Source organism: Diabrotica undecimpunctata, chromosome 3 (assembly GCF_040954645.1).
Source record: "Diabrotica undecimpunctata isolate CICGRU chromosome 3, icDiaUnde3, whole genome shotgun sequence".
NCBI lineage: Eukaryota > Metazoa > Arthropoda > Insecta > Coleoptera > Chrysomelidae > Diabrotica > Diabrotica undecimpunctata.
In genome coordinates, this window is record NC_092805.1 from 165,819,462 (window position 1) to 165,846,559 (window position 27,098).

The 27,098-nt window shown below is 34.5% G+C and overlaps 1 protein-coding gene across 1 annotated transcript; it reads left to right on the forward strand.

The window, feature by feature from the left end:
- Positions 1–1,888: 1,888 nt before the first annotated feature.
- LOC140437755 (serine/threonine-protein phosphatase PP1-beta-like) lies at positions 1,889–27,098 on the forward strand. Its single transcript, XM_072527461.1, has 8 exons — positions 1,889–2,007; positions 6,212–6,312; positions 15,176–15,307; positions 16,018–16,248; positions 18,690–18,866; positions 21,818–21,966; positions 22,207–22,341; positions 26,851–27,098. Exons 2-8 carry the CDS (start codon positions 6,258–6,260, stop codon positions 26,884–26,886), a joined length of 915 nt encoding a protein of 304 aa, XP_072383562.1. The 5' UTR covers positions 1,889–2,007; positions 6,212–6,257; the 3' UTR covers positions 26,887–27,098.

A 27,098-nucleotide genomic window follows, 5' to 3' on the forward strand; every position in this document is an offset into this window, starting at 1 on the left:
TTTATAACGAAATTTTTATTGTATACTTACTGAGTTATGAACATAAGAAAAATAAAATTAATTCTTATATAAGAAATGTTTTCTTCCCTCATCCCTTCACAGTAATTCCTTTTAAATATTACTTCAAATTATCCAGATACTGCTAAATTATTCGTGTATCGCAAGACATAAGAAATTCATGAGTAATTATCACCATGGTAAGAATGGTAGCGTGTCATTGTATAGAAGTGTGATTAAATTTTCACCTAGATTTACTCAAAATATTAAACTCACTCTCTCTCTCTCTGTGTATGTTTGTGTGCGCGTGCGTGCCTTTCTTAACTTGACATTTTGAAACGTGCGGTTTTCTCCATACGTTTTTTAACGTACGGTTTTTGCGTTGTGAGGATGTGTGTCTGTGCGCGTGTATGAATGTTTTCCTTCAAGTCAAATGAGGTCGAGTGTACTTTGTGATGGGTGATTGACGTTTGCAATAATGTTATAAATAGGGAAAAGTGGAAAGAGATTGAGATAACTCCTATTAGTATAACAAGTGATAAAACTTGAGACGAGAACGACTACCTTTTCCTGAAAAGTAAAAAAAGGAGAATGTCAAACCAAAGTCGAGACAAATCAGACAAAATTTTTATAACAAAAGAACAGCCGGAATTTAGGGAGGAAATCAAGATAAAGAAAAAAAATACAAATATACAATATTATAAAAATTTATGTCAAAGTCACCGGGCTTCCAGGTTAAACCGCCTTGATTTTCACTACACCGAGCTTTCGACGTAGTTTCTGATGTTTTCTTCAGGGTGGCTCAGTCTACAGAGCCCCCAGTTCTCTTACTACTCACAGTTGGTGCAAAGATTTCTTACATGGAGAATTGCATTGGTATTTGGAGCGGGCGATACTTTATTTAGAAGTCTCCGTGTCGAAGGCATGTAAGGTAAGGAAATAAAACCTTAAGATATTTTAATAAATCTTTCTTTTCACCTTTTTCAATTGTGTGTTTCAATTTAACACCCTGTAGCTTTCTTAATATTTAAGTAAAAATCGTAATTAATCGTAATATTTTAAAGTGCAGAATTTACGGTTTCTGTTTGTACAATTACTTAAGGACCACCCTATATATTTACCGGTGAATATAAAACGAGTTGGTTCACAATAAAATTCCTGTAAAGTGGAAAATATGTTTGTTATTTTCTTCGACATTCTGGACTGCTGTAATACGAGTTATTGTGTTTTTATTTTTGATTAAAATCAACTAGGAATAGGTAGAACTTGATGTTTTGTTTATCGGTAAACAGTAATTATATTTACATGAACAAGCTCTTGTTTTTATTGCATCAAAATAGACTTTCTCGTTTTTGTCTAGGCACCTGTTGCGCCGAATGTTGATCTAGGAATTCAGAGATGTTTCTATTTATCAATGGCGCACTCGGGATGGGAGGGGTGGTTTGTGGGTTAAACCATCCCCCTGCCCAGGCACTATTCCGACACTGTTACTCACAAATTTTAAGGACTCAAAATGGAGGTAGCATAAAAAAAATTTCAGTGCTTTACCAAAACCCTTATCTCACAAAAAATCCTAGGTGCGCCACTGGTTTTCATATCTTAAGACGGCTATAGTGATCCCTATAAATTAATTCCATCGATAAATTATACTTTTCAAAGTATTGATCAAATAAATCCTAATGGTAAATCGTCAAAACAAAAAGAAAAACTACACGTGACTCCAAAAGTTTTTACATTCAATTTATAAAAGTATATATAAGAGGTTACTTTCATCATCCTTCAGAAATCAAGAAAATATTTGTTTTAGCAATCTTTGACGCAGCCTGATAACGCTTCTCATAGATAATTCGTTTTTAATTATTTCCAAGATATCGATTGTCTATTTAAAAAGTGTATAATATAGCATTTAACATAAGTATTTATTACAACAACACCTATCATTGAAAACAGTTTTTCTAATAAAATATATTACAATAAAAAACTTCCAATGTTATAATCTAATTAAGTCAAGTAAGTTAATATTTAACTTTAGCATGTTATATATTCGTACCAAACTATGTGTATTATAGTTTGAATTGTTTTATGTGTTAAATATAAACGTGATAGAAAAGATTAGAAAAATATAAGAAATACTAAGGTGAGATTATCTATTAATAATAAGAAAAAATTTAATAAAAATTATAGCATTACTGGCAAGAAATCTCATAATTACCGTAATAAATCTTAAAATGTTCCTTTCACGACAGGTTAAATTGAGAAAGACCTTAATGTCTCGACTATCTCTTGAGCGCAACTTGAACTCAGCATCGATCCCACTCCAACTTCACATAAATCATGCTTAACTTCCTTGAAACATGTCATTGTGGTTTTTCTCTGTAGGTTACTCGACCACCTTAGCCAGTGAACGCCACCTTCACAATAACAGGCAGTATTTGCTTTCATTCATTTATCTTACATTATTTTATTTTATTAAAAATGGCTCATACAGTTAACATCAGAGTGAAACTGTGGAATCTATGGAATCTTAATATCCAATATAAATTTAAAGCATATATACATATTTCTATTCTATTTTATTCTAAGAGGTTTACAATGGTTTGGACACCTATTAAGAATGCCTGACGAACGTTGGTTCCAATAACTTCACAGATGGATTTTCAAATAGCAAGTGTGGTCGAGTGGCATACCATCTGAAAGGTATTTTTTCCTCTACACGATACTTTTTTTTTATTTTACGAAATAACTTTGAAGATAATTTTGGCTAATTTATTGATTGAACATCAGCAATAACAAAAAACATAAAATTTCATTAAATTAACCAATTTAATGTTCGAAATGACCTCCTGTGACCTCCATACAATAATACAGTATATTTTCAAAGCCTCTTCGTACATTTGCAAATACCGTCGGTGTGAATAATGGGCATTCTGTCACAATTATTTGTCGCAACTCTGCAATATCTACAGGCGGAGTGGCGTATAGTTTTGATATTAGGTGTCCCCAGAAAAAAAATCTAAAGGCGAAAGATCCGGTGTCCGATCCACTCTATTGGATCCCTTCTGACAATCCAGCGCCCTGGAAAACGTTGATTCAAAAATTTTCTTACGCGTATATGATAATGTGGGAATGCCTTGTCCTGTTAGAAAGTCATTTTATTGTTTAAAAGATTATCTTCTTCTTCTTCTTCAAGTGCCATCTTCGTTCCGAAGGTTGGCGATCATCAGGGCTATACGTATTTTCGAAACTGCTGACCGAAACAATTCGTTGCTGCTACAGCTATACCATTCCCGTAGATTCTTTAGCCAGGAGTTTCGTCTTCTTCCTATGGACCTTTTTCCTGCTATTTTTCCTTGCATAATTATTCGAAGCAGTTCATATCTTTCGCCTCTTGTAATGTGTCCCAAGTATTGCAGTTTTCGTTTTTTGATCGTAAATATGACTTCCTTTTCTTTATTCATTCTTCTCAAGACCTCGACATTTGTGACTCTCTCGGTCCATGATATTCTCAGGATTCTGCGATACATCCACAGTTCAAATGCCTCTAATTTTTTGGTATCAATCTTTTTCAATGTCCATGACTCCATTCCGTAGAACAGCACAGAAAGTACGTAACATCTCATCAGGCGAAGTTTCATTTCAAGGCTCAAATCTCTTCCGCAGAACACTCTCTTCATTTTAGTGAATATGGATCTGGCTTTTTCTATTCTTATTTTGATTTCTGCTGAGCTATCGTTGTCTTCATTTATAAAAGTGCCTAAATATTTGTATTTGTATTGATAATCTGTAAAAGATTATCATCAGATTCCAATTTGTCAGTGATCAGCGGATAAATACTATGTCTATTATCCTTCGGACACGGAACTTCAGGCAGAATACTAAAATAAATTTAAAATAATATAAGACAAAATTGTTTCGTTACACTTTGTTTTAATATAAATAATAGTAAAAGTAACAATAATAACTTTGATTTTTTTTTAAAACAAGCTTTACTATTATCAACACTGTCGACAATGCTCACTATGGGGTCAACCTAGTTGCTAGTTGCACAGTCAGGTTGCGTGTCAGTTTGAATGTTGTTAGTTCCACTAAAAATATAACTGGTAAATTCCACAAAATTAATGTAGATACTTTCATCATGGTATTTTCAATATTTTGAAAAATTAGACGATTACTATTCCTGTAAGAACATGTTTATTTTACTATGTTAAACAAGGTGCTCCAAATATCTGATTTCCTTTTGTTACGGCTAAAAATTGACATACAAATACATGTTTAATGGCCAGAATACTTTGGTTTTTGCTTAGTGAATGCACAAGCAGTCGCAATATATCACCTAAATTAATAATGTATACAGATTTGGATTAAGTATTTTTTGCTAAAAAATATTTTAACTACTAATTTACTATGTGATGATTACTGTGTTTGGTATTCAACCTCTAGGAATAATCAAAACGATCGAAAATATTTACCAAAACAACACAATAAAAGTAAAAGTGAAAGAACAATTAACCGACCCTATTGAAGCTGGCAATGGGATAAGACAGGGAGATTCCCTGAGTTCTCTATTGTTCAACTTGATTATGGATGAAATAATCAAAAAAGCAAAACTAAAAATGGATACCAAATGAGAGAAAAACAATTTAAAATGATCTGCTATGCAGACGACGCAATACTATTCTCTCAAAGTGAAGACGATTTACAACGTATGCTGCACCAATTTAAGATAACCGCCAGAAAATTGAACATGTTAATTTCCCCAAAAAAGACAAAATACATGGTTACAACAGCAAATTTACTAAGATATAAATTGGAACTAGAAGGTCAGATAGTAGAACAAGTGATGGAGTTTAAATATCTAGGCATCACATTATCTAGCTACGGAAAGCTTGAAACTGAAGTGAAAGATCAAGTGAATAGAGCAAACAGAGCCGCAGGCTGCCTGAATGGAACAATATGGAGAAATAAAAATATCGGGAAAGAAATGAAAGGCAGAATTTACAAAACAGTCATCAGACCAATAATGACATACGCGGCAGAAAACAAGATCTGACACAGAGAGGACAAAAAGGATGTTAGAAACAGCAGAGATGAAAACACTTAAAAAAACTTATGGCAAGACACTAAGGGACAGAGCTACAAGTACAGATATACGACGTAGATGCAAGGTGGAGAACATCAAGAACTGGGTAAGAAGTAGAAGAGTAGGATGGAACGATCATATAAGTCGAATGACAACAAATAGAGTAGTAAAGACGGCAAGAGACGGTTCCCCAATCAGTAGGAAGACCACGAAAACCATGGAACGACAACTTACTGGAGGCACATTGAAAAACAGACAGAGCCATGTCTACATAAAAATAAGAGGAAGAGGAAAAAGAGGTATTTTACACAGAAAAGTATTGTCTTTATCACGTTTGATTTTTATTTTCTCTTCGATTTCTTCATCTCACCAATAGGGCTTTATTTGTACTGTTTTATTACTTGCTCATATATTACGTGTTTCGATATCTAATCTGGTTACCATATCTTGTGTTTTCATATACAACATTATAAGAGGTTGGGTTTGACAGATACATCGGTATGCTTGTCATGCGGGTTGGCGATGGATGTGGCATGAGAAGAATAAATATGGATTTAATGGGATGAAAGGTTAGAGTCTATTACTCCTGAAAAATGGAGTGTAGAAGACAAACAGTAGTTAGTGTAGGACAGGATTCTGAAGTTCCGAAGTAGTCTATCCTCTACTGGTTCTGTAAAAGAGTAGTACCCAATGCTCGATGATATCACAAGCAAAGTTCGAATTTTTATACTTATCATATTTCCTTTAATAAGGCATTCGTCGTCTATATAAAAAACTCATCTAAGTGATACGTAATAGGTTACTTCCGGTGGTGAAAATTTTCGACTTCCTAGTGAAATTTTTTTTTCTATCTATAAAATTTAGTAACAGTTAATATTATTGCTCATTTAATAATATTGTGTTTGTAATTTAATGCTTAAAACGTATTTTTGTTTTTCTGATCATTTAGTTTTTCTAATTAATTGTGTAATTTTTTAACTGATTGTAGGTATTACCGAAGGTAATGATTGTGTCGATTTTTTCGATCAAAAGAGGTACTTAAATAGTTTCAGCTGATAACTGGAACATATTTGATAATATATTTATTAAGATTACTAAAAATCATTAATATCATTTTTATCTTATCGAACGTAGTAGGTACAGCTCACAAGTTTTTTGGAATCCATCGAGTGTTTTCAAAATGGCTACACATCTAGACGTGGATAAAATAATTACAAAACTCACATCCAAAGAGGGTATGTACCTAATTTTTGTTTAAAAATTCAGAAATTTAACGTTTAGAATGACATAATTGTATCACACAATTGTCGATATAAACAGAGTGTATTTATGACAGATTGAAGAAAATATAAATTTTTATTTCAACTCATTTGCTTATCAGTTTCATTTATTTGTTTATATGTAATTTTTGGTACTATATTTTTTATTGATAGTAATATCGTAATTATAAATCTTTAGATACTTTTCTTCGCTTTTTTATACACCATAATATATTTCTAACCTGATTAAAAACAGTATTTACGTATTTGAGAACGAACAAAAATACTCACTTCCGAATAGATTTAGCAAAAGAAAAGAAATATGATCATTCAGCATCATGGCGGCGCTGGGGTTTTCATTACGAACAGACAGACAGACAGAATAAACAAATTATAAATATATTGATGCATAAGACACTCCATTTTATTTTACAGTCAATACGTTTAAAACCCTATCTCCAAATGATCCTCAATTTTTCCATTATTTCAAATAATTAATATTTATTTAATTTTATATCGAAACACTAACAATTTTATTGCAAAACTTTGTCTGTTGGTCAGCCATTTTTTAAGCGAAGCTTCTATACTGGCGTTGTAATACTTTTTTTCTCTACAGTAAAATGCTGAGGTGAGCGTCACGGAACTAGCGCCACAAGACGGCGTCGTCACGGGTAGCGGCATAGAATAGCGGTTCTTGACATCGATTCACTACTCTCGATTAATTCGTTTCTACAGTAAAAGCCACAGGTAGAATGCAGTGTTATTCTTATATATATATATATATATATATATATATATATATATATATATATATATATATATATATATATATATATATATATATATATATAATATATATGTATATATATATATATATATATATATATATATATATATATATATATACATAAAATAAACAAGAAGATCATAACTGAAATGTACTGTACATATATATACATCGGTTTAGAACGTCTTTCGACGTTGTTCGATACCTAAACACCGTCTCTTCCTATCTTCGCAGTCGTTTGTTGTTAAATTTCTTTCGTTCATGGACTTGTTTACGCCGTGTTGCCATTCTAATCTGGGTCTTCCTCTTTTCCGTCGACCTATCGGTTGCCATTCTATTACTTTTTTGGGGAGTCTTGATGCTGGCATCCGTTGAACATGCCCATACCACCTTAATTGTTTCTTCTCTATATCTTGAGTTATATTTCCTTCTATTCCCATACGTTGTTTTATTACATCATTTCTGATTCGGTCTCGTCTGGAAATACCTAAAGATCTTCTCATTGCATCCATCTCTACTGCTTCTATTCGCTTTTTGTTCTTTTCACTAATTCTCCATGTTTCAGCGCCATAAAGAAGAGTAGTTTTAATCATGGTCTCATATATATTAAATTTCCTTCCTTTCGTTATCTCTTTACTCCACAGCACAGTATACTATTGAGACATCCTAAGACTTTCTTTGCTTGAGTGATTCGTTTTTCTATTTCCTGTGTATCAGTTCCTGTATTGTCAAAGGCAACACCCAAGTAGTCATAGCTCTGACAGCAGGAAATATGTTGTCCGTTTTCGAGGTCTATGTTATCTGACTCGTTTCCAATACAAAGATATTTGGTTTTTGTTGTATTGACATTCATTCCCCAGTCGTTATATTCTTCTATCAGTTTTCTTAGCATGTACTGCATGTCTTCCCTGTCGGTCGCTAGCACTACCTGGTCATCAGCAAACTGAAGTGTATATATACATTCATTGCTAAGCTCTATACCCATCCTATGTACCTTTCTTTTCCATCTTTCCAATGCCGCTGCAACATATATCTTGAATAAGGTTGGTGAGATACAGCATCCCTGTCGCAAGCCTTTTGTAACCAGGAATTCTTCCGTTAGATATTTTCCTGTTTTTATCTGTGCCTTAGAGTCTCTATATAGTTCTTGTACAGCATTTATCAATGTCTGGTTGATGTTAGATCTTTTCAACGTTGTCCACAGTTTTGTTAAGGGGATGTTGTCATATGCTTTTTGCAGGTCTACAAAAGTAATATGAGTTTCTAGATTCTTAGCCGATCTTTTTTCTGTTATTTGTATGTACATACAGTAATAAAAAAACAAATGAGCATTAAATCTGAGACATTTCTTGTTAATTAATACTAATCGCAATCCATATCTTAATCGTCATCCTCTGAATCATCTCCTATATTAATTATCACCTGCTCAATTGCATCTCAATCTTCCTGCAAATTGTCTACCGCAAACATTTTTTCTTCTTTTTTCTTGACGTGGTTTACATAATTATGCCACTGCTCTTTAGATACGCGTTGGTAAGCTTTAAAATCGACATTGTTTTTGTACACTACAAAAGCAAAAATGGCAGGAATTTAGTAATTAACGATGAAATACTGAACAGGTGGAAATAATGCTTCGAACAGCTTTCGAATGAAATGTCCACAACAGAATACGAAGAAAAAAAAAAGAACTGACGGAAAATATCGATCCAGAACGAACAGAGGAAAGACTGCCTAATGAAAAAGAAATAATAGAGAAACTAAAAAAACATAAAAGCCCAAGAAACGGTGAAGTAACAGCTAAAATGTCCAATTATGGAGGACTAGTACTAAACTAGCATTTGGAAAAATTGCTGAAAGAAATATGGGAACAAGAACACATGCCGAAAGAATGGAGCGAAGCCATATTTTGCACAATGCACAAAAGAAGACGACAAAAGTTTATGCTACTAAATGATGTATATAAAATACTTTTAATTTTGACATATAAGTAGATCAAAGTTTCCTGCTGCGTGAAAAACAAGCAGAGAGCTACGAACATGGGAAATCTACAGTGACTCTATTCATCGAATTTAAACAAATTTTTGAAAGAGTAATACGGAAAGAAATATACAAGGCGCTACTTGAAATTAAAATTCGTTAAAAAATTAGTGATAATGATGAAAGTGACAATTAGACAAACAGAGAATTGGGTTAAAATAAATGGAGACGGAATAGATAAGTTTGAAGTCAGTGAAGGGATTCCCTATCACCATTTTTCATTATCCTTCACCAATGCCAAGCATTTGCTGATGACATAGTACTGATACCCAGAAGTAAACAAGAATTAAGAGAAATACTAAAGACTAGAAGCAAAAACGAGAAAGAAAGGCATATTCATAAATGAAGAAAAAACTACATATATACAGGCAAAACAATTTATTTATTTTTATTTTCGACCAAGAAGGACCCTTGCTCATAGATTTTACAGAACCTAGAGTACATATACATACAACAACGACGTACTGAACGAACAATAATTAACACCGGCTCAGAAGAAATACCGGACATAACCGACTACGAAATGGCGAAAGAATGGCCCTAAATCAACTAAAAACGAATAAATGGGCGAAAAAATTGGTGGCAGAAAAATGGAACAGGTATTAAATATTTTATTTAATAAAGTAATTGATGAAGCAAAGATTCCTCAAGAATGGTACAACTCCGAAATCATTCTACTATTCAAGAAAGGAGACAAAGCAAACATCGAGAATTACCGACCAATATCCTTACTATCACATCTGTATAAATTAGTAACTAAAATCATAACCAACCGCCTAATACGTAAGCTGGATTTCTATCAACCTATCGAGCAGGCTGGATTCAGATAAGATTTTAGTACCATAGACCACTTGCACACCGTAAAAACACTGATACAAAAATGCACCGAGTATAATGTTCCAATTCAAATGGCGTTCGTCGATTTCCATAAATCGTTTGATTCCATCGAATTATGGGGAGTGCTTGAATCTCTAGAAAATGCACGTATAGATTCAAGATACAGTAACATAATTAAAAACATATATGAAAATACCACCATGCAGATAAAGCTGGACGAAAGCACAAAAATTAATCCCATAAGACTACAACGAGGAGTAAGACAAGGAGACACCTTCTCCCCAAACTATTTACCCTTGCTCTAGCAAACATTTTTAAGAAACTAGAATGGAACAAATAGGATATCATCGTCGACGGATCATACTTAAAACACTTGAGATTCGCAGATAACATAGTTTTAATAGCCGATAATATCCAGGAACTAAATGATATGTTACAATTGAATGCAGTTTCAGGAGCGGTAGGCTTAAAAATGAACTACAACAAAACAAAAATACTGAGTCGAGACCAGACAAATATAACAATACAAAATCGTACCATAGAAAATGTTGAATATTATGTATATCTAGGTCATGTCATGAAACTGGGAAAACCAAATCAAGATGCTGAAATTAAAAATAGAACACAACTGGCATGGGACGCTTTCGGCAAACTAGCATATATCTTGAAAAACACCTCCATTCCTGTAAACTTAAAGATTGGAGACAGTAGCCCTTACCAAAAAATCTGCTAAAAAATTAGAAACAACGCAAAGAGCAACGGAACGAATCATGCTTGGAATATCACTGAGAGACAAGATTAGAAACACCGAGATAAGATGTAGAACGAAGATTAGGGATATTGTGGAAGAAATGACAAAAATGAAATGGCGCTGGGCAGGTCACGTAGCCCGATATAATGACAACAGGTGGACACTGAGAATTCTAGAATGAAGACCAAGGACGACAACAATAAGCATGGGAAGACCTCAAAAAAGATGGGTAGATGACATAAGAGCAGTGGCACGCAAACAGTGGATTAGATTGGCGCAAGATAGAGAAAGATGGAAGCAATTGGGAGAGACCTACATTCAGGAGTGGATGGAAAATGGTTGACAAAGAAGAGTACATATAAACGCAATGTTAAATATATGTACAGTAAAACTTTGAACAAGCTTTATCAAGCAATAGCAATAAGACGAAATCATTCAGGAAAGCTCTCACGTGGTGTCAGTCTTCAGCACAACAATGCTCAGCCTCGTGTTGCCAAAAGTAGTGAAAGAAAATGGATGATTTTAAAGTATCCACAATTTAGTCCCGATTGGGATATGTGGGATATGTGCCTGAATTGCAGTAGTAATTGTTTGTAGATATATTTACCAATTATTTTTTTCTGGACCATAGAGGGGTTACAATTGAACAAGCCTCGTAAATAAACTTATGCTCTAAGTTAAATACATTTATTGACAGATCATAGTATCTAAAACTTCTGTATCATTAGTATATTAAAAAACAATAACATAATATTCGGCTATGGTACAAACATCGAGTGTTTGGCATTGTCAGATAAAATTCTTATTAAATGAAAATTGTGATTATTTTTAAACCATAACCAATCACGGGTGAGTAAGGGTCCAAATTTCTTTTTGTTTGATACTCATCAGATATTCCAAAGCAGATATAACGATTTTAATAATCTAAAATACTTTTTAATTTAGGGTAGTTAGTATAAAATACGGAACAATAGTTTTGGCAACGAGATAACCAAATTTTATTAAAATATTAATTCTAGTTGCGAATTTGATAAGATGAAAAGTAGTGCGATGCATAAAATTGAGAGTGGATAATGATCCGCTAGGATGAAGACACAAAGTTTTCTAGTTCTGTTTGACCGACTAAATAGTATAATCTGCTAAAGAAAAATTTGTGCTATTTTCCAAGAAAATGTAATTAAATATACTGTATTTCTTAATGGTTGACAGTGCGGTAAAGCACCTCCTAAAAATTTGCCAGAAGGATAGATCTTCTTCAAATTGAGCCGTTATCTCTTGGTCATCTGTAAAACTTAAAACATGCAAGAAATCTCTCAACCATTATTAAATACAATACCGAAGAGATTAAATATCGGAAAGGCAAAAAGTGCATTCTTGACTACGAGCTCTGTGTTCAAGAGTCATTACCTCACCCTAGAAACAAAAATATATAAATAGAGAAATATACGAGCAATATAGTGAACTAACTCTAGCACAACACACTAAACTGCAGAGATTATGGTGGGCAGGGCACGTGGTCCGCATGCATGAGAATAGAATCCCCAGAAAATTATTAAATGCAAGAATGCAGGGAAAAAGACCTGTTGGAAGACCTAAAAAGAGATGGGAAGACGAAGACAGAGGAACTGCCTGGGAACGCGTTCATGGAAAAGAACAGCGGTAAATCGAGATGATTGGAGAAGACTGTTGAAGGAGGCCAAGGCTTGATTTGGGCTGTAGTGCCATTGGATGGATGGAGAAACAAAAATAAGGCTCCTTAACCCATTAGCGCCGAGAAAAGAAAATTCTTTTTATATGCAATAATTTGATTTAAAACTACGTAAAAACAACTTATTTTTGTTAAATTTAAGCCGAAATAAAAAAAATTCTTTTTTTTTTGGAAAAAAAAGGTGGTCCCATACGGGACCACTATGCATTTGGCAAGATCAAATATTGAAACAATTCATTAATTTGTCCCATTTGTATGAAATGGTTTAAAACATGAAATGCAAAGCCCAACGTTGCATTTTTCACACATTGTACGCCCTTTTGAACTGCAAACTGGCATGGCGCACCTCTTTCTTTTGCCCTTAGGTACAGAGATAATCCAATGATCCTTGCAGTCAAACCTGACGCAGTCAGACACTCAAAAGTCACTTCCTGCTTCTCTACCTATTTTTCCAGTTATTTTAGCGGGGACTTTAGATGTCGTTAAGTAGGTCTAAAAATTGAATGAATCGTAAACATTTTCTGAGTTTTGTATAAAAATACTTTTACCTGACAAATACTTCTTCTAAACTCCAAGAGACAAGAGACTAATATTCTTCCCGGATTTCCTACATATCTTCCAAGCATTTTGAAGAGCTGCGTCTATGAGGTACGTAAATATTGGCCAGTACCATTTTTTGGAACGTATGCCGGCTCGGTAACTGAAAAAAAATTACCCATATATTTTCATTTATATAAATATTGCTCTTTATTTCTTACCAAGATATATTACTGTCCATGAGATCAGTTCCTTCCATGCTGTTATTATACTGCAAAAGAAGATATGGCCTAGGTACTTTTATTGTCTTGCTATCCTTTTTGGAATATCTTTCCACATTTTTGACCGGCTGAACACCAAAACATGTGCTTGCAGCTGTTACAACTTTGTTGTCCCTCCAGCGAACATATTGAATACCAATCTCCTTATTCAATGTTGAACAATATTCCCCTCGTGCCCTCTTTTCCATCGTCTTTTTGGAAACAAGTGGACAATTTCTAGGAATTCTATCATCCCTCACAGTACCTGTAACCTCGTACCTATTAGCTTTTAGAGTACTTAACAAGTTTGTACTGGTAAATAAATTATCAACGAAAAACTTGTATCTCAGAGATCCTTTGTCACCCAATTCTTCGATCATCTGTACCATGGGAGCTGCAGCTTTTCCGAAATATTTTTGATATTCTTCATTAGATCTAGGATTTTTTCCCTGATATACTTCAAAGTTTATCAAATACCCGCTAGGTGTATTCATATGCCACACCTTATAGCCAAACCTTACAGGCTTTCCTCTGATAAACTGTTTGCATCCATGACGCCCAAAGTAGCGTATCATCGATTCATCATAAGCTATAAGCACTGAAATTATAAAAAGATATGTTTTGACTACATAACCGCCTAGTGGGTCCATATGGGGACAGCAATATTTACATGAATTTTTAACTGCCCCTTGTAATTTTGATACAAAAATATGCACACTACGTTATATTTTAAGATCTTTTAAAATAAGTAAAATTGATTTGATCCTAGTATTCCCAAAAAAAGGTACTGAAAATTTACTTACATAAATCGAATGTCCATTATCAAACACTTTTTACTATAACACGATTTTCTAACTTCCTTAGCTTGTGAAATCTAATAAAACACTGATGAGTATTCATCAACGCAGGTTCAGACAAGTCTAAATAAAGTATACATGCGGTAAATGTAATGTTGGTTGCCTGTTTTATTATAATTTTATTGTGGTAAACTATACCTTTACAGCTGGGTCCATATGGTGACTGTAGGCGCTAATGGGTTAAATGTTACGTATACTCAGTGCTTCTGTACGGAGTAGAAACGTGGACAATGAAGGTGGAAACTCTATTAAAACTTCAGGCTTTTGAGCTATGGTTATACAGAAGGATCCTGAAGATACCATGGAGAGACAAAGTCACCAATAAAGAAGTACTAAGGAGGATGAACACAACAGCGGATTTGGTTAATATCGTTAAGGGCCGTAAGCTGCAGTACTTGGGACATATAATGAGAAATCAAGGCAGATATGAGCTATTCCAATGCATTTTGCAAGGTGAAATTGAAGGAAAAAGGGCCCTAGGACTAAAAGAAGAATATCCTGGCTTGCTAACCTGAGAGCATGGTATAGAACGACCTCAACACAGCTATTCCGTATCATGAGAATTCCCCTATATGAGAAATCAAGGCAGATATGAGCTATTCCAATGCATTTTGCAAGGTGAAATTGAAGGAAAAAGGGCCCTAGGACTAAAAGAAGAATATCCTGGCTTGCTAACCTGAGAGCATGGTATAGAACGACCTCAACACAGCTATTCCGTATCATGAGAATTCCCCTATATGAGAAATCAAGGCAGATATGAGCTATTCCAATGCATTTTGCAAGGTGAAATTGAAGGAAAAAGGGCCCTAGGACTAAAAGAAGAATATCCTGGCTTGCTAACCTGAGAGCATGGTATAGAACGACCTCAACACAGCTATTCCGTATAGCAAACAACAAAGTCATCATAGCCAGAATGATCGCCAACGTTCGGAACGAACAGGTGCCATTAGAAGAAGAACCATTATCAACTAGACTTTAATACGCGAGCTAACTTCTTACGGAAATATACTGCTAATTAGTATACTGGTTATTCTATATTTTTAAATAATTATAATTTTATTTCAGTTCGGGAGAGCAAAAAAATCAAATACATAACTATATCTGAATCTGATATCAAAGCACTATGCTTCAAGTCTATAAGCATATTTATGTCACAACCCATGCTGCTCGAGCTAGAAGCACCAATAAAAGTTTGCGGTAAGTAAAGTTAGGTAAAACTCTATAATGTATTCTGGTTTTTCAAAACTTTTTTTGTCTCTTGTTTTAATTAATTGTCTTGCAGAAGAAATATAATTTATGCAACAAGTGCATAAGGTACTTTTTATACAAGTGGAACAAAAAATAACTCCATGGGCGAAAAAGAACACTTGCATATGTTGTATATAATATTTTTCCTATAGCCATATACAAATAATAAAATCAAAATCGATTTTTGGAACATTTTACTAGAAGGGCATATATGTGAACGGGAAAGACAGTTTCAATATGAATGCAAGTGACCCGGATTGATCCATCTTGGCGTCGATTTGGTGAAACATATACAGTATGAGGTGCTTCGTCTGACGCTTAGCGTTCTATTAGTAGCAGTTGCTAGAAGATAAGAGGAATTGGAAGCGTGAACGATGGAGCATATATACTGATGTAGATAATTGAATTGAATCTAGCTATATAAAAATCAGAAGCAAAACATTATAGTGTGTAAGTGGTGGGTGCAAGTTGTGAAGGAGAAGAACTGAATTTACTGCGAAATACTAGGATGACTGTGCATGCTATTTATATTGTTTGTCTTAGCTGTTTTACTGACTTCGGATGACAATATATTTTTTACTAGTTGATAGTGAATATTTCAAAGAGAAATTTTTTAATTGATAAGGAAATGTTTACAAAATCAAAATTCTATGTTGCAGGTGATATACATGGACAATTTCTCGATTTGTTAAAATTGTTTGGATTTGGTGGCTTTCCTCCCGACTCGAATTACTTATTCCTCGGAGATTATGTCGATAGGGGGAAACAATCTGTAGAAGTCATATGCTTGTTATTAGCATACAAAATTAAATACCCCGAAAACTTTTTCTTACTGAGAGGTAATCACGAAGCATCCGCAGTATGTAAGATATACGGGTTTTTTGATGAATGTAAGTACCTATCCACTTATTTTATTTTTATTAATTACACTTAGAATACAATGATAAAAATATGATTATGTGTACTGAACAAATTTGGCATTTTTAAAGTGCATCATTTATTTGATTTCATTAGAGTTGCCTTTTAAATATATTTTTAATACATATAAATAATAGTACTTTTGAATATACTGGTTGTGATTATTCTTCTTCTTCAGGTTCCTTCTCCTATCGAAGGTTGGAAATCATATTCGGTATTTTAATTTTATTGACCGCGCTTCTGAATAATTCTAATGAGCTGCAACCGAACCACTGTCTCAAATTTCTTAGCCAGGATATTTTACGTCGTCCTGGGTTTCTCTTCCCTTGTATCTTCGCTCGCATAATTTCTATTATGCGTGATTATTCTATTCATCCCCAACTCTGCAACTTTGACCCCATAAGACTATAATGATCCTGTATAATATACATTACAAGCTCTACCATTCGTTCTTATAACTTCTACTATGCTACTTTTCATTTCATCATCATCATTCTGGCTTTACCACCCTGCCTAAACTCCTCAAGAATTTCTCTCCAGTCGTCCCTATTCATTGTCTTTCTCCGCCAAGCACTTATTCCCATATTGCTCATGTCTTCATTGATGTTATCAAGGAATCTTGTTCTGGGCTTGTGATGGGTAGCTCTTTCGGGGCGACAGACTCAGTAAAACACAGGTTTGAAATAAAAATAAATCTATTAATTTAGTATATACAATAAATAAAAATAAAAAGGAATTCTACGTTGTATACTTATACAATGAATAAAACTAAAACGAATTCTACGTCCCCGTCTGGATCTCACGATGAACGAAGTCCCCGGCGAACGTCTATAAAAGAAAAGAAATTAATTAGTACTAATAAGAAACGAAATGGGGGAAATCGATCGCGCGCAGATTTATACTCGCTTTCGCTTCAATTCAGCGAAAGCTCCGAATACACTCGCAAACAAAATATCTAGCTGTGCAGACCCATGGCAATGTTCAATACACAATACCGACGGGTTCCGCTTGGCTAAGGACAGAGTATGATCCTCAATACGGAAATCTCTCTGTCTCGGTTGGTTCTGTGCAGATCCACGGTAATGCTCAATACGCAATACCGATGGGTTCCGCTTGGTTAGGGACAGAGTATGATCCTCAATACAGAAATCTCTCTGTCCGGAATGGCTCGCAGGTTCACTACACCGGCGAGTCAGGGAGCCTAGAGCGCTAGCTACAAGACTATCTAGTATCTAATTCCGCTATTCACACGCCTTAAATAGCCGTTCTGAATCCCACTACGCCGTCACGTTGTAGAAGTGGATGCGCAAATATTGACACTCCCACGGTTCGAACTGTTAAACGATCAGAGCATCGTTACAGGCTATCCTCTTCTTCTCTGACCAATGGGTCTATCAATGAGCGTTTTTCTAAGTGGGTCATTTTGTTCCACCCACATTACATATTCTATCCACCTCAGACGTCATATCTTAATATGTTTTACCATATCAGGTTCCTGGTATATTCTATAAACTTCGAAGTTGTATCATCTTCTCCACGCTCCATTGTGATTCACTGCTCCATAGATTCGCCTAGTACTTTTCTTTCGAAACATCCTAACATGTTTCCATTATTTCTTGTTAGAATCCAGGTCTCTCTGAATCATATGTTAGGACTGGGCGTATTATTATTTTGTAGAGTTTTATTTTTGTATTTCTCGATATAATTGTGGATTTAACTGCATCGTACTCTGCGGTAGTATTATTTTCAGTGTTAAGGAGCGCTCCCAGGTATACAAATTCGTTCACTGCTTCGATGACGTCGTTTTCTATAACAAGTTGTCGTAGGATTTGTGGTTGCCTGCTTATTTTCATATACTTCGTGTTTTTGGTGTTTATTAATAAACCAATTTTTGCAGCTGATTATTTTAATGCTACATATGCCTGAAATAGTCCTCAACCGGAAATCTGAACGAAGGCTCTACTTGCTTCCGAAACATTTGACCTTGACCTGAGTAATGCCATCATTTCAGTTTAATTTTTATTACATTGGACTAGATTTTCTATCAGCATCATCTTCTACACGATTTACCCAATACAACCAATGTGTAGTATTTTCCCACACCGGATTATATTTTGCTGTACATTTCTTTTGTAGGTGTCCAATTCATTGCGATTTGAATAAAATTTTATAACTGGTATCATCAATGTGTTAGTGATCTTCTTTCATCTGTATTGAATTTTAGTATTTAGTCTTTAAGATAAGTCTATAAGAACAAGAATCCTTATTCTTAATGTTGATATTCATGTATGATCTTCTTTTATTCATTATTTGCAAAATTTATTGAGTCATTCATAGTTTACTCTGTTTCTGTTCAAGTCAATTAGTTATATTAAAATTATTTTCAAAACAAGTTATATTTCATATTTTTTAGGTAAAAGAAGATATAGCACTAAAATATTTAAACTATTTACTGACGTTTTTAACACTTTGCCGGTGGCTGCCATCATAGACGACAAAATTTTCTGCTGCCACGGAGGCTTGAGCCCTGATCTGTTACATATAGGACAAATTCGAAATATCCAGCGTCCTGTTGATATTCCTATTCAAGGTAAGTGATTTTGCTTGATTTAAATTATTTTTTCGGTCTAGATGCAGTGGCAAAAATATGAAATGAATAAAATATGTCCAAAAAATTCTCTAAAATGGTCAAGAATTCAATATTAATAGGTATACTCGTTTTCATCGTTCTTGGCGTGTGCCTGAAATAAAGCCTTAGAATTTTTAATATTCGTCTCTCTCTGATACACAGATGCGTAATTCAATTGTGCGAGTCACGTTCGTCATGGTAAAGTGCGATGAGAAGAGAATGAAGAGATCACTCACGTCTCCCAGTATTGTAGCAATAATACCGATGCGTTTGGCCGATACGGTGTCGGTGATAAGTTCGGCCTCTTTACGAATACAGATAGCTGGCAGTGACGTGTTTTTTTTTTATTATAACATGTTACCCTGATCTGTGCAGGTTTGAAGTAGCTGATGAAATAGTTTTTATAAGTAAACAGTTTTTAATTAATTAATAGTTTGAGCTCTTACTGTGTGGAATTCCATTACATAAAATAATACTCTCGACACCTTAAAAATTCCAGTTTATTATAAATTAACTCTCTCTCTTCCGATATCCATTGCAATAATGACTTGTGGCATTGTTCTTGAATGAGCTGGCTAATAGGTTTATAATTGTAGCAATTACCATTGATATTTTATGTTGTTTTAGTCGATTTTAGTCAGTCATTGTTGGAATTTGTTCCGAACAGTTTTACTTATTATTTTTTGTTGTGAATAACTAATTGTTCTATTTAATAAAAAAAATGCCGGGAAAAACGATAACAGGAGCAATGCGACAATGTGTAGTTCATTTATTGGAGTACCTTTGCTTTCGTTGTCATCGGTACATGAACGAGTAGCGGACGCTTTGAAAATCAGTCTTCGCACAGTGACAAGAATAAAGAGTGAATACAAGACAGGGGCAGCTCTTACTACACCAGGAGAGTCACGTAATGTACAAAAAAAAGACTAATGATGTCAGCGATACTATAAAAGGAGAGATTAGAAATGTACTGTATGGCATGAAAGCAAAAGGAGAGCACGTTACAATTAAAGTTCTAAATACACAATTAAGAAACAAGCATCTCTATGACGGTTCTGATACAAGTTTGTGACGTCTTATGAAAAATTGTGGGTTTTCATACAAACTAGAAAATAGTAGACGAGTGCTATGTGAGAAACCATGTATTATCTCCAAACGACTGTATTTTTTGAGGCATTATATGAGAAATTTTTTAAGTCCAAGCCCACTTTAGTTCGTTTTTTTTTAGATGAAACATGGATATTCCTAAAAGGGGCATATAAACGTACTTGGCAAGATGACTGTGTGAAAAGCATCAGAAAAGGACACGAAAATACAGGTAAACGCTTTGTTGTTTTACATGCCGGAAGTAGGCAAGGATTTGTTAAAGATGCTGGATTACTGTTTTCTACGAAATCGAAGAGTGCAGACTATCATGATTATATGGATAAAGAGTCTTTTAAAAAGTGGGTCTCCGAAAAGCTGATACCAATGTTGGAGGAACCATCTCTAATTATTATGGATAATGCCTCATACCATAGCTCTTTAATAGAAAAGTTACCTAATGCCAGTTGGAAAAAGTCGGACTTACAAGAATGGTTACGAGCGAAAAAAATAATTTTTGACGACGATTCGGGCAAGACAGAGCTATTGAGTCTTTGTCGCCAGAATAAACCACAAAATACCAGGTACGTTATAGACGAGCTACTCCAAGAACATGGGCATCAGGTTTTGAGATTGCCTCCATATCACTGTCAATATAATCCGATTGAGTTGGTCTGGGGCATTTCTAAACAATACTATGATCGTCATATTGGAGAACATGGACGTGGAGATGAAATAGTGAAAAAAGTTTGTGGCGATGCATTAGCTTGAGTCAACACCTGCAGTGTGGGCGAGTTGTGTTAACCATACTGAAAAATTAATTCAGGACGACTGGGCAAAAATGGTCACATATGATGAAAATGAAAGTAGGATTATCATCGATTTGGCGGAAGATTCCAATGATGAAGACAGTTCCAGTGAAGACGCTGACTGATTAGCTAATTAATCAAGGTCAGTACGTTGTAACAGTTCAGAATTCGCTACAGTGCTTAAAACTTAAAAAATCTGTATCATTTTTTAATTAAAGTGGGTTAAATAATTAACACTTTTTTGGGTATATTTCAAAATCCTTTTAAAATGTACTTTTCGTTATATCCTGTCCTATTGTACTGCAAGCTAGAAAAATACTTCTTCGCAATTTATACGTATATTCCGTTATTAGAAATTTAATGAAAAATAATTTATAATTTTCTTTTATAACTATTATTTCGTTTGACATGCTACATTTTGCTTCGCCACTGGAGGAGGTAAGCGAATCGAGCTTAGACAAGGAAAGACAGATGAAACAACTTATTGCAAGTGTTTTTACACGCACACGCCAAGAACGATGAAAACGATTATAGTATTGTAATATGTCAAAAAACCTCCACTGTGTAACATGTCAAAATTATTTATTTTTCTTCTGTAAAAGACACCGTACCCCCTGAGTCACATATTTCTCTACGTTACTTTCCCACGATATTATTTTTATGGCCGCTTTGCAACTTTCTGAAGTAATAAAAAATTCCGTTAGATAATATATTAAGAAATATTTTAGTAATGCCTTTTTAAAGATGCTGCATTATTACCTGTCACAGAGCACCGCTACCTCTGTACCACCCAACTTAAAATCCAATTTTCGTGGAATAGAATCTTCAAAACCATTAGTTAATTGTAGTTTTTTCTTTTATTATTTCTTTTTTGTCACATCTTCAATATTTTCCGTTTTTCCATCCTTGTGCGCATTTTATAAACTGCTATTTTTGATTTGTCACGAATAAACCTATCTATAATGTCTTATAACAGAAAGGAAGTTAATACTTTACTTATCATTTATTTTTACTTTTCAGGTTTACTCTGTGATTTATTGTGGTCTGATCCCAGCACCGAGCCTGGTTGGACGGACAATGACAGAGGAGTGTCATTCTCATTTGGTCCCGATGTTATTAATAAGTTTTTAAGGAAACATGACTTTGATTTAATTTGCAGAGGTCATCAGGTAAAATGTAAAAATATTTCTTTATAACGATGAAAGAAAATATGTTAAAAGTCATTCAGAATTTAACATAAAAAGATTTTTGGTATCAAGTATATTGAATGTCAATTATGTAATATAAAAAGGTACCTAGGCGCCAAAGCCAGCTGAACCAAACTGTCAAACCAAAAGCAGTACCGAAATCTGTAATTAGATAAGAAGTTTTTAGTATTTTCTTTCTTTCTATTTGTTTTTCTGTTGTAGGTTGTTGAAGACGGCTATGAATTCTTTGCTCAGAGAAAATTGATAACGATATTTTCTGCTCCAAATTATTGTGGTACATTTGACAACGCTGGAGCACTTATGTCAATAAATGAAAATCTTTTGTGTTCATTTCAGGTAAAATATACTAACTTTTAATTTAAATATACAGTTTTTTGAATCTTTGGTTCTACTATATTTAGAGACAAATAAAGTCAACTCGATCATTTCTATTGATTCATAGTCAGGATATTCCCTTTCACTAATTTTATTAATGCAGATTAATGCCCTATGCTACTGTAACGATACTTGTCTGGATGAGAAGTAGGGGATACATAGATACATTTAGAGAGGTGGCCCTTAGGTAACATTCTCTAGCCTAACCCTTTTTAAAAAGTCTAATAGCTTCGAGAATTTACCTTCCATGTAGCTATTTGCTGGTGGATTTTCTTCTCCTAATGCAAAGAACCGCACATTTGCCAGACTTTCACACTGGTATGGAATGTGCTCTGCTGTTTCTTGTTCGAAGTGACAGAATCTGCACAGGTCATCATCTGATAATCCCATCAGCTTTAAGTGCCTATTCAACTTACAGTGTCCTGTTAGAAGACCTACTGTGGCTTTGACTGTATTCCTGTCTTTGCTTATTAGGTCTGCCGTATTTTGGCGAATGTTCTGTAATGAACTGTTTCGCCTGTCTTTGTGTCCTGGTGAATTCCTCCATCATTCCTGAGATTTTTGAGCTACCCACTTCCTCGTAGCAATTCTTGTTACTGTCTTTGCAACGCCGCAGAAGGGTTCTGGTCCAATGAATGGCATTAATGATCCTTGTTTGGCAATTTCATCTGCTTTTTCATTGTCCTCATGACCCTCGTGTACCGGTAGATACACAGGCTACCGTAACCTTGCTACGGTCTCCTAGTTTATTTAGAGCATACCAATAATTGGTCCAAACTGGTCCAAAATTGTTACGATCAGAAGAAGGATGTGTTCCTATGCTTTTTAGATTACCAAAAAGCGTTTGATCGTGTCCAACACCACAAGTTAATGCAGATCCTCAAGAAAGTTGATATAGACCAAAAAGACATAAGATGCATTGAAAACTTGTACTGGCATCAAACGGCACAGTTAAAAATAGACAATTCTATATCCAAACCCATACATATAAGAAGGGGCGTTCGACAGGGATGTGTGCTTTCCCCTCTTTTATTTAACATTTATTCGGAAGCCATATTTCAAGAGTCTCTGGAGGATGCAAAGATGGGAATCAAAGTGAATGGAGTACTGATCAACAACATACGATATGCTGATGATGGTGTCTTAATTTGTGACAACATAGTCGATCTTCAACAACTTGTCACTATAATCGGAGAATACAGTAAGCGAATGGGATTAGAGATTAATACCAAAAAAACCAAATTTATGATCATCTCCAGAAACTTGGATGCACTTGAAAACTCCACCATAACACTGAATACTAAGTCCATTGAAAGAGTGAGTAAATTTAAATACCTGGGATCGTGGCTTTTTGAAGACTGGGCATCGGACAGGGAAGTAAAATGTCGCATTGAGCAAGCTCGACAAGCTTTCGTAAAATTCAAGAAGGTACTGACTTGTTCAGAGTTCGATCTTCAACTGAGACTAAGGTTTACTAAGTGCTACGTGTGGTCAGTGCTGCTATATGGCGTAGAGGGCTGGACACTCAAAACGAGGGATATAAACAGATTAGAAGCTTTCGAAATGTGGCTCTATCGCCGTATCCTAAAAATACCATGGACAGCGAAAATCACAAATATAGATGTCCTTAAAAGAATAAACCAAGAACGCCAACTTTTCGAAACCATCAAGAAAAGGAAAACGGCGTATCTAGGTCACATCATGCGAAATGAAAAATACCAGTTCCTCCAACTTATAATCGAGGGTAAAATTGAAGGCAAGAGAGGAATGGGACGCAAGAAAATGTCCTGGCTCCGAAACATAAGGCAATGGACAGGGATTAACGACATACAATCTCTGATACATATTGCAAGAAATAGAGAATTAATGGAAAATGTGATCGCTAACATCCATTAGTGGATTTGCATCTAAAGAAGAAGAAGAATACCAATAATTCCATACTAGTTTAGAATTGACCTCTACAGAATTGAGTGCCTTGACTATCTGTGAAGATGGCAACTGAACGGAACGTTCTTTCTTGCCTTTCTATTTCTTTCACGCAGTGATAGATTGCCGTTATTTCCGCCTGAAAAACTGTCACATCCTTGGATAGACTTACCGGGAAATGTATCCCTTGATTCGTGCCTACTATGCCGGCTCCCACAACCTCCGATGTTTTTAAGCCATCCGTGTACCAGGTAGCAGCAGCTTGTATGGGTACACCTTCATTCCAGTCTTCCCTGTCTGGTATCTTAATTGTGAACTTACTTAAGTGGGGGATTATAAGAGAAATATGACATCCAGGTGCAAGTATGTGTACCAGAGCAAACCGGCGCTCAGGTATTTTGAAGGACACAACGGTAAACTTTAGGACGTGGGTCTATAGATCTGGGATGAGGGTATATTTAGAAAACAATTGGGAATTGAAATGGACTAATGAAAATGACAGAATTTGGTAGTAAAAGAAAAGTAGAACAATAAAGGACGCCACCTAGTCCTTTGTCGAGGAACGAAGAAACCTCGACACTTGACCTATGGGACGATTGGTTCAAATAGCTAAGTCAAACAAGGCAAATAGCAAAAAACAAAAATTTAAATTAAGACAAATCAGGTATTAAACAAATATGCCTAAAATTATATGGAATACCTTTATAACTGAGTTAAGCTGAAATATGAATTTAAATAGCAAAATTTAGCACAAATACTTTGAGATTACCTTAGTTAGGCATAATTATCATGATATTATCAGTATTACAACTTACTCTCTAATAAAAAATACCTATAAATTAGCTGAACAAAAAGTATTACTGAACATACAAACTTTTAGGTTATACACAAAAAACAAAGATTATTACAGAATATAAAAAATTTAGAGACATCCCTATACAAACAAAAACGTGGCACTACACTAAATACGTAGGTAATAAAAGTTACAAATGAAATCAGGTATATTTCTTTGATTCACCAGGTAAAAAACATTCTGCGATCGTATCTCCAACCGTTTTGACAAGTTTTAAAATGAAATTGAACTTACATAGGACTCCAGTGGGCACTGACTCTAATCATTTAAATTAATTAAAATTCATCATTTTTTCGTCTTTGTTTAGCTGTTTATTATCTCTCGAAATGAGACATATCCTTCTGTATTTAGGTACTAGTCGTACTGCACTGTAATATAGATTCTCCCATTCTATACGGGCCACGTACTCAAATGTGGCATTAAGAAAACAAGCTGGATTCCACATATTATCGTACCTCTTCGATCGTCCACATGGAAGTAAAGAGATGACAAAATTCATTCTCCTGCGAGTATTCATTCTCTTACCAGCTAAAAGTGCTGCACTCCAATCTTTGATCGACCGCTAATAACTTTCTTTCTCACGCCTGCAGGTGGAAAATCACTATTTATTTCATCGTGAATAGCCCATCGCAGATCTCAGCATTTTATTTTAAATTCTATAGGCGAAACTGAGATCAAACGAACGAGCAATTTGCTTATTGTCCACATATTATAATGGATTAGTTTTTGTGTGCCATAGTTTAGAAAATAACGAGACTACTGGAAGCACACCAACACCAGGCAGGATTAGACAAGACCAATTTCTATTTAATTTAATTATGGATAAAATAATGAAAAAAGTTGGATAATAACGGCTGGTCTAATAGGTCTTGTCTTTTTCCCGTCAAGTCAATTTATAGATTTCAATCTGGGAACTTTTCCTTAGATTCTTGTGTTGGTATTGTTGTACGGTGTCGTCGTGTTAGTGCTATGACCAGGAGAGCCAGATAAGGGGCCCAGATTTACAGCGATAGAAATTCGCCTTTATTTATTCCCTCACTAGCAGCATTTGTTAATATCAGAGAATACAGCACCCAACAAAAAAAAATACCTATGATGTTCGTAGGATAGAAATTTCAGACGAAGAATGACAGTTGCACTACTTAGTACACTAAGAAAAGTAGTGAGGAAGTCGTTCAAAACAGAAGTAAAATTATAGTTACACTAAGAAACAAAGTAATTATTTAACGAGGCACCCACGACCAATACAATAAAATCATCCTTTTCGTGCAGTCATCAAAATGAGTTTATTACAAAAATATGTATAACAGTATTATTTTCTCTTTTACTTTTTACACACGAAACCACACTTCTCAATACGTAAACAAACTTCATTTTTTATAGGTTGACAGATAAACTATTTAGAACATGGCGGATTCGCACAAAGAAATTTTAATTGCGAAAAAGCTCTTCGCTTCGCTTCTTGTTGGGTGGTGTATTCTGTAGTTAACATTATCAGCGTATGTCTACTACAGCATTACTTGTCATTTAGTGACAGCTGGCACTTGGCATGACTTCTGTCGAAAGACCTATTCATTAACAATTAATATTGAACCCACCTCCTTTTTTATCCGTACCCTTTTTCGCATTTTATATTAAAACTTAAAAACTGGTCGTGTTTTTTTTATTAAATTTTTGTATATTTCTTTTAGATTTTGGAGCCAACGAAACACAATGAAAAAAAGTAGAGATTTAAAAAGTGAATTAGTTTTATTCGTGGATATTAATTTAAGTATTAAGTAGTTACTTATAGACTGTTATTTAAAGACAGAATCACGTAACTTATTAAATTAAAAAAAAAAAATGTAAAGTATTTAGCTCTTTACATGTTATTTGCATGACCTTTTACGAAATTCTGTTCATATTTGTTATTAGATAATAAAGATATGTTTTTATTTTC

What these genes read in the sequence shown, in the direction of transcription:
- LOC140437755 (XM_072527461.1), top strand. Translation starts at nt 6,258, where the DNA reads ATGGCTACACATCTAGACGTGGATAAAATAATTACAAAACTCACATCC. An exon ending in ATACGGGTTTTTTGATGAAT is followed by an intron (nt 16,249 to 18,689) that starts GTAAGTACCTAT and finishes CATATTTTTTAG; the next exon opens with GTAAAAGAAGATATAGCACT. An exon ending in ATCTTTTGTGTTCATTTCAG is followed by an intron (nt 22,342 to 26,850) that starts GTAAAATATACT and finishes TATTTCTTTTAG; the next exon opens with ATTTTGGAGCCAACGAAACA.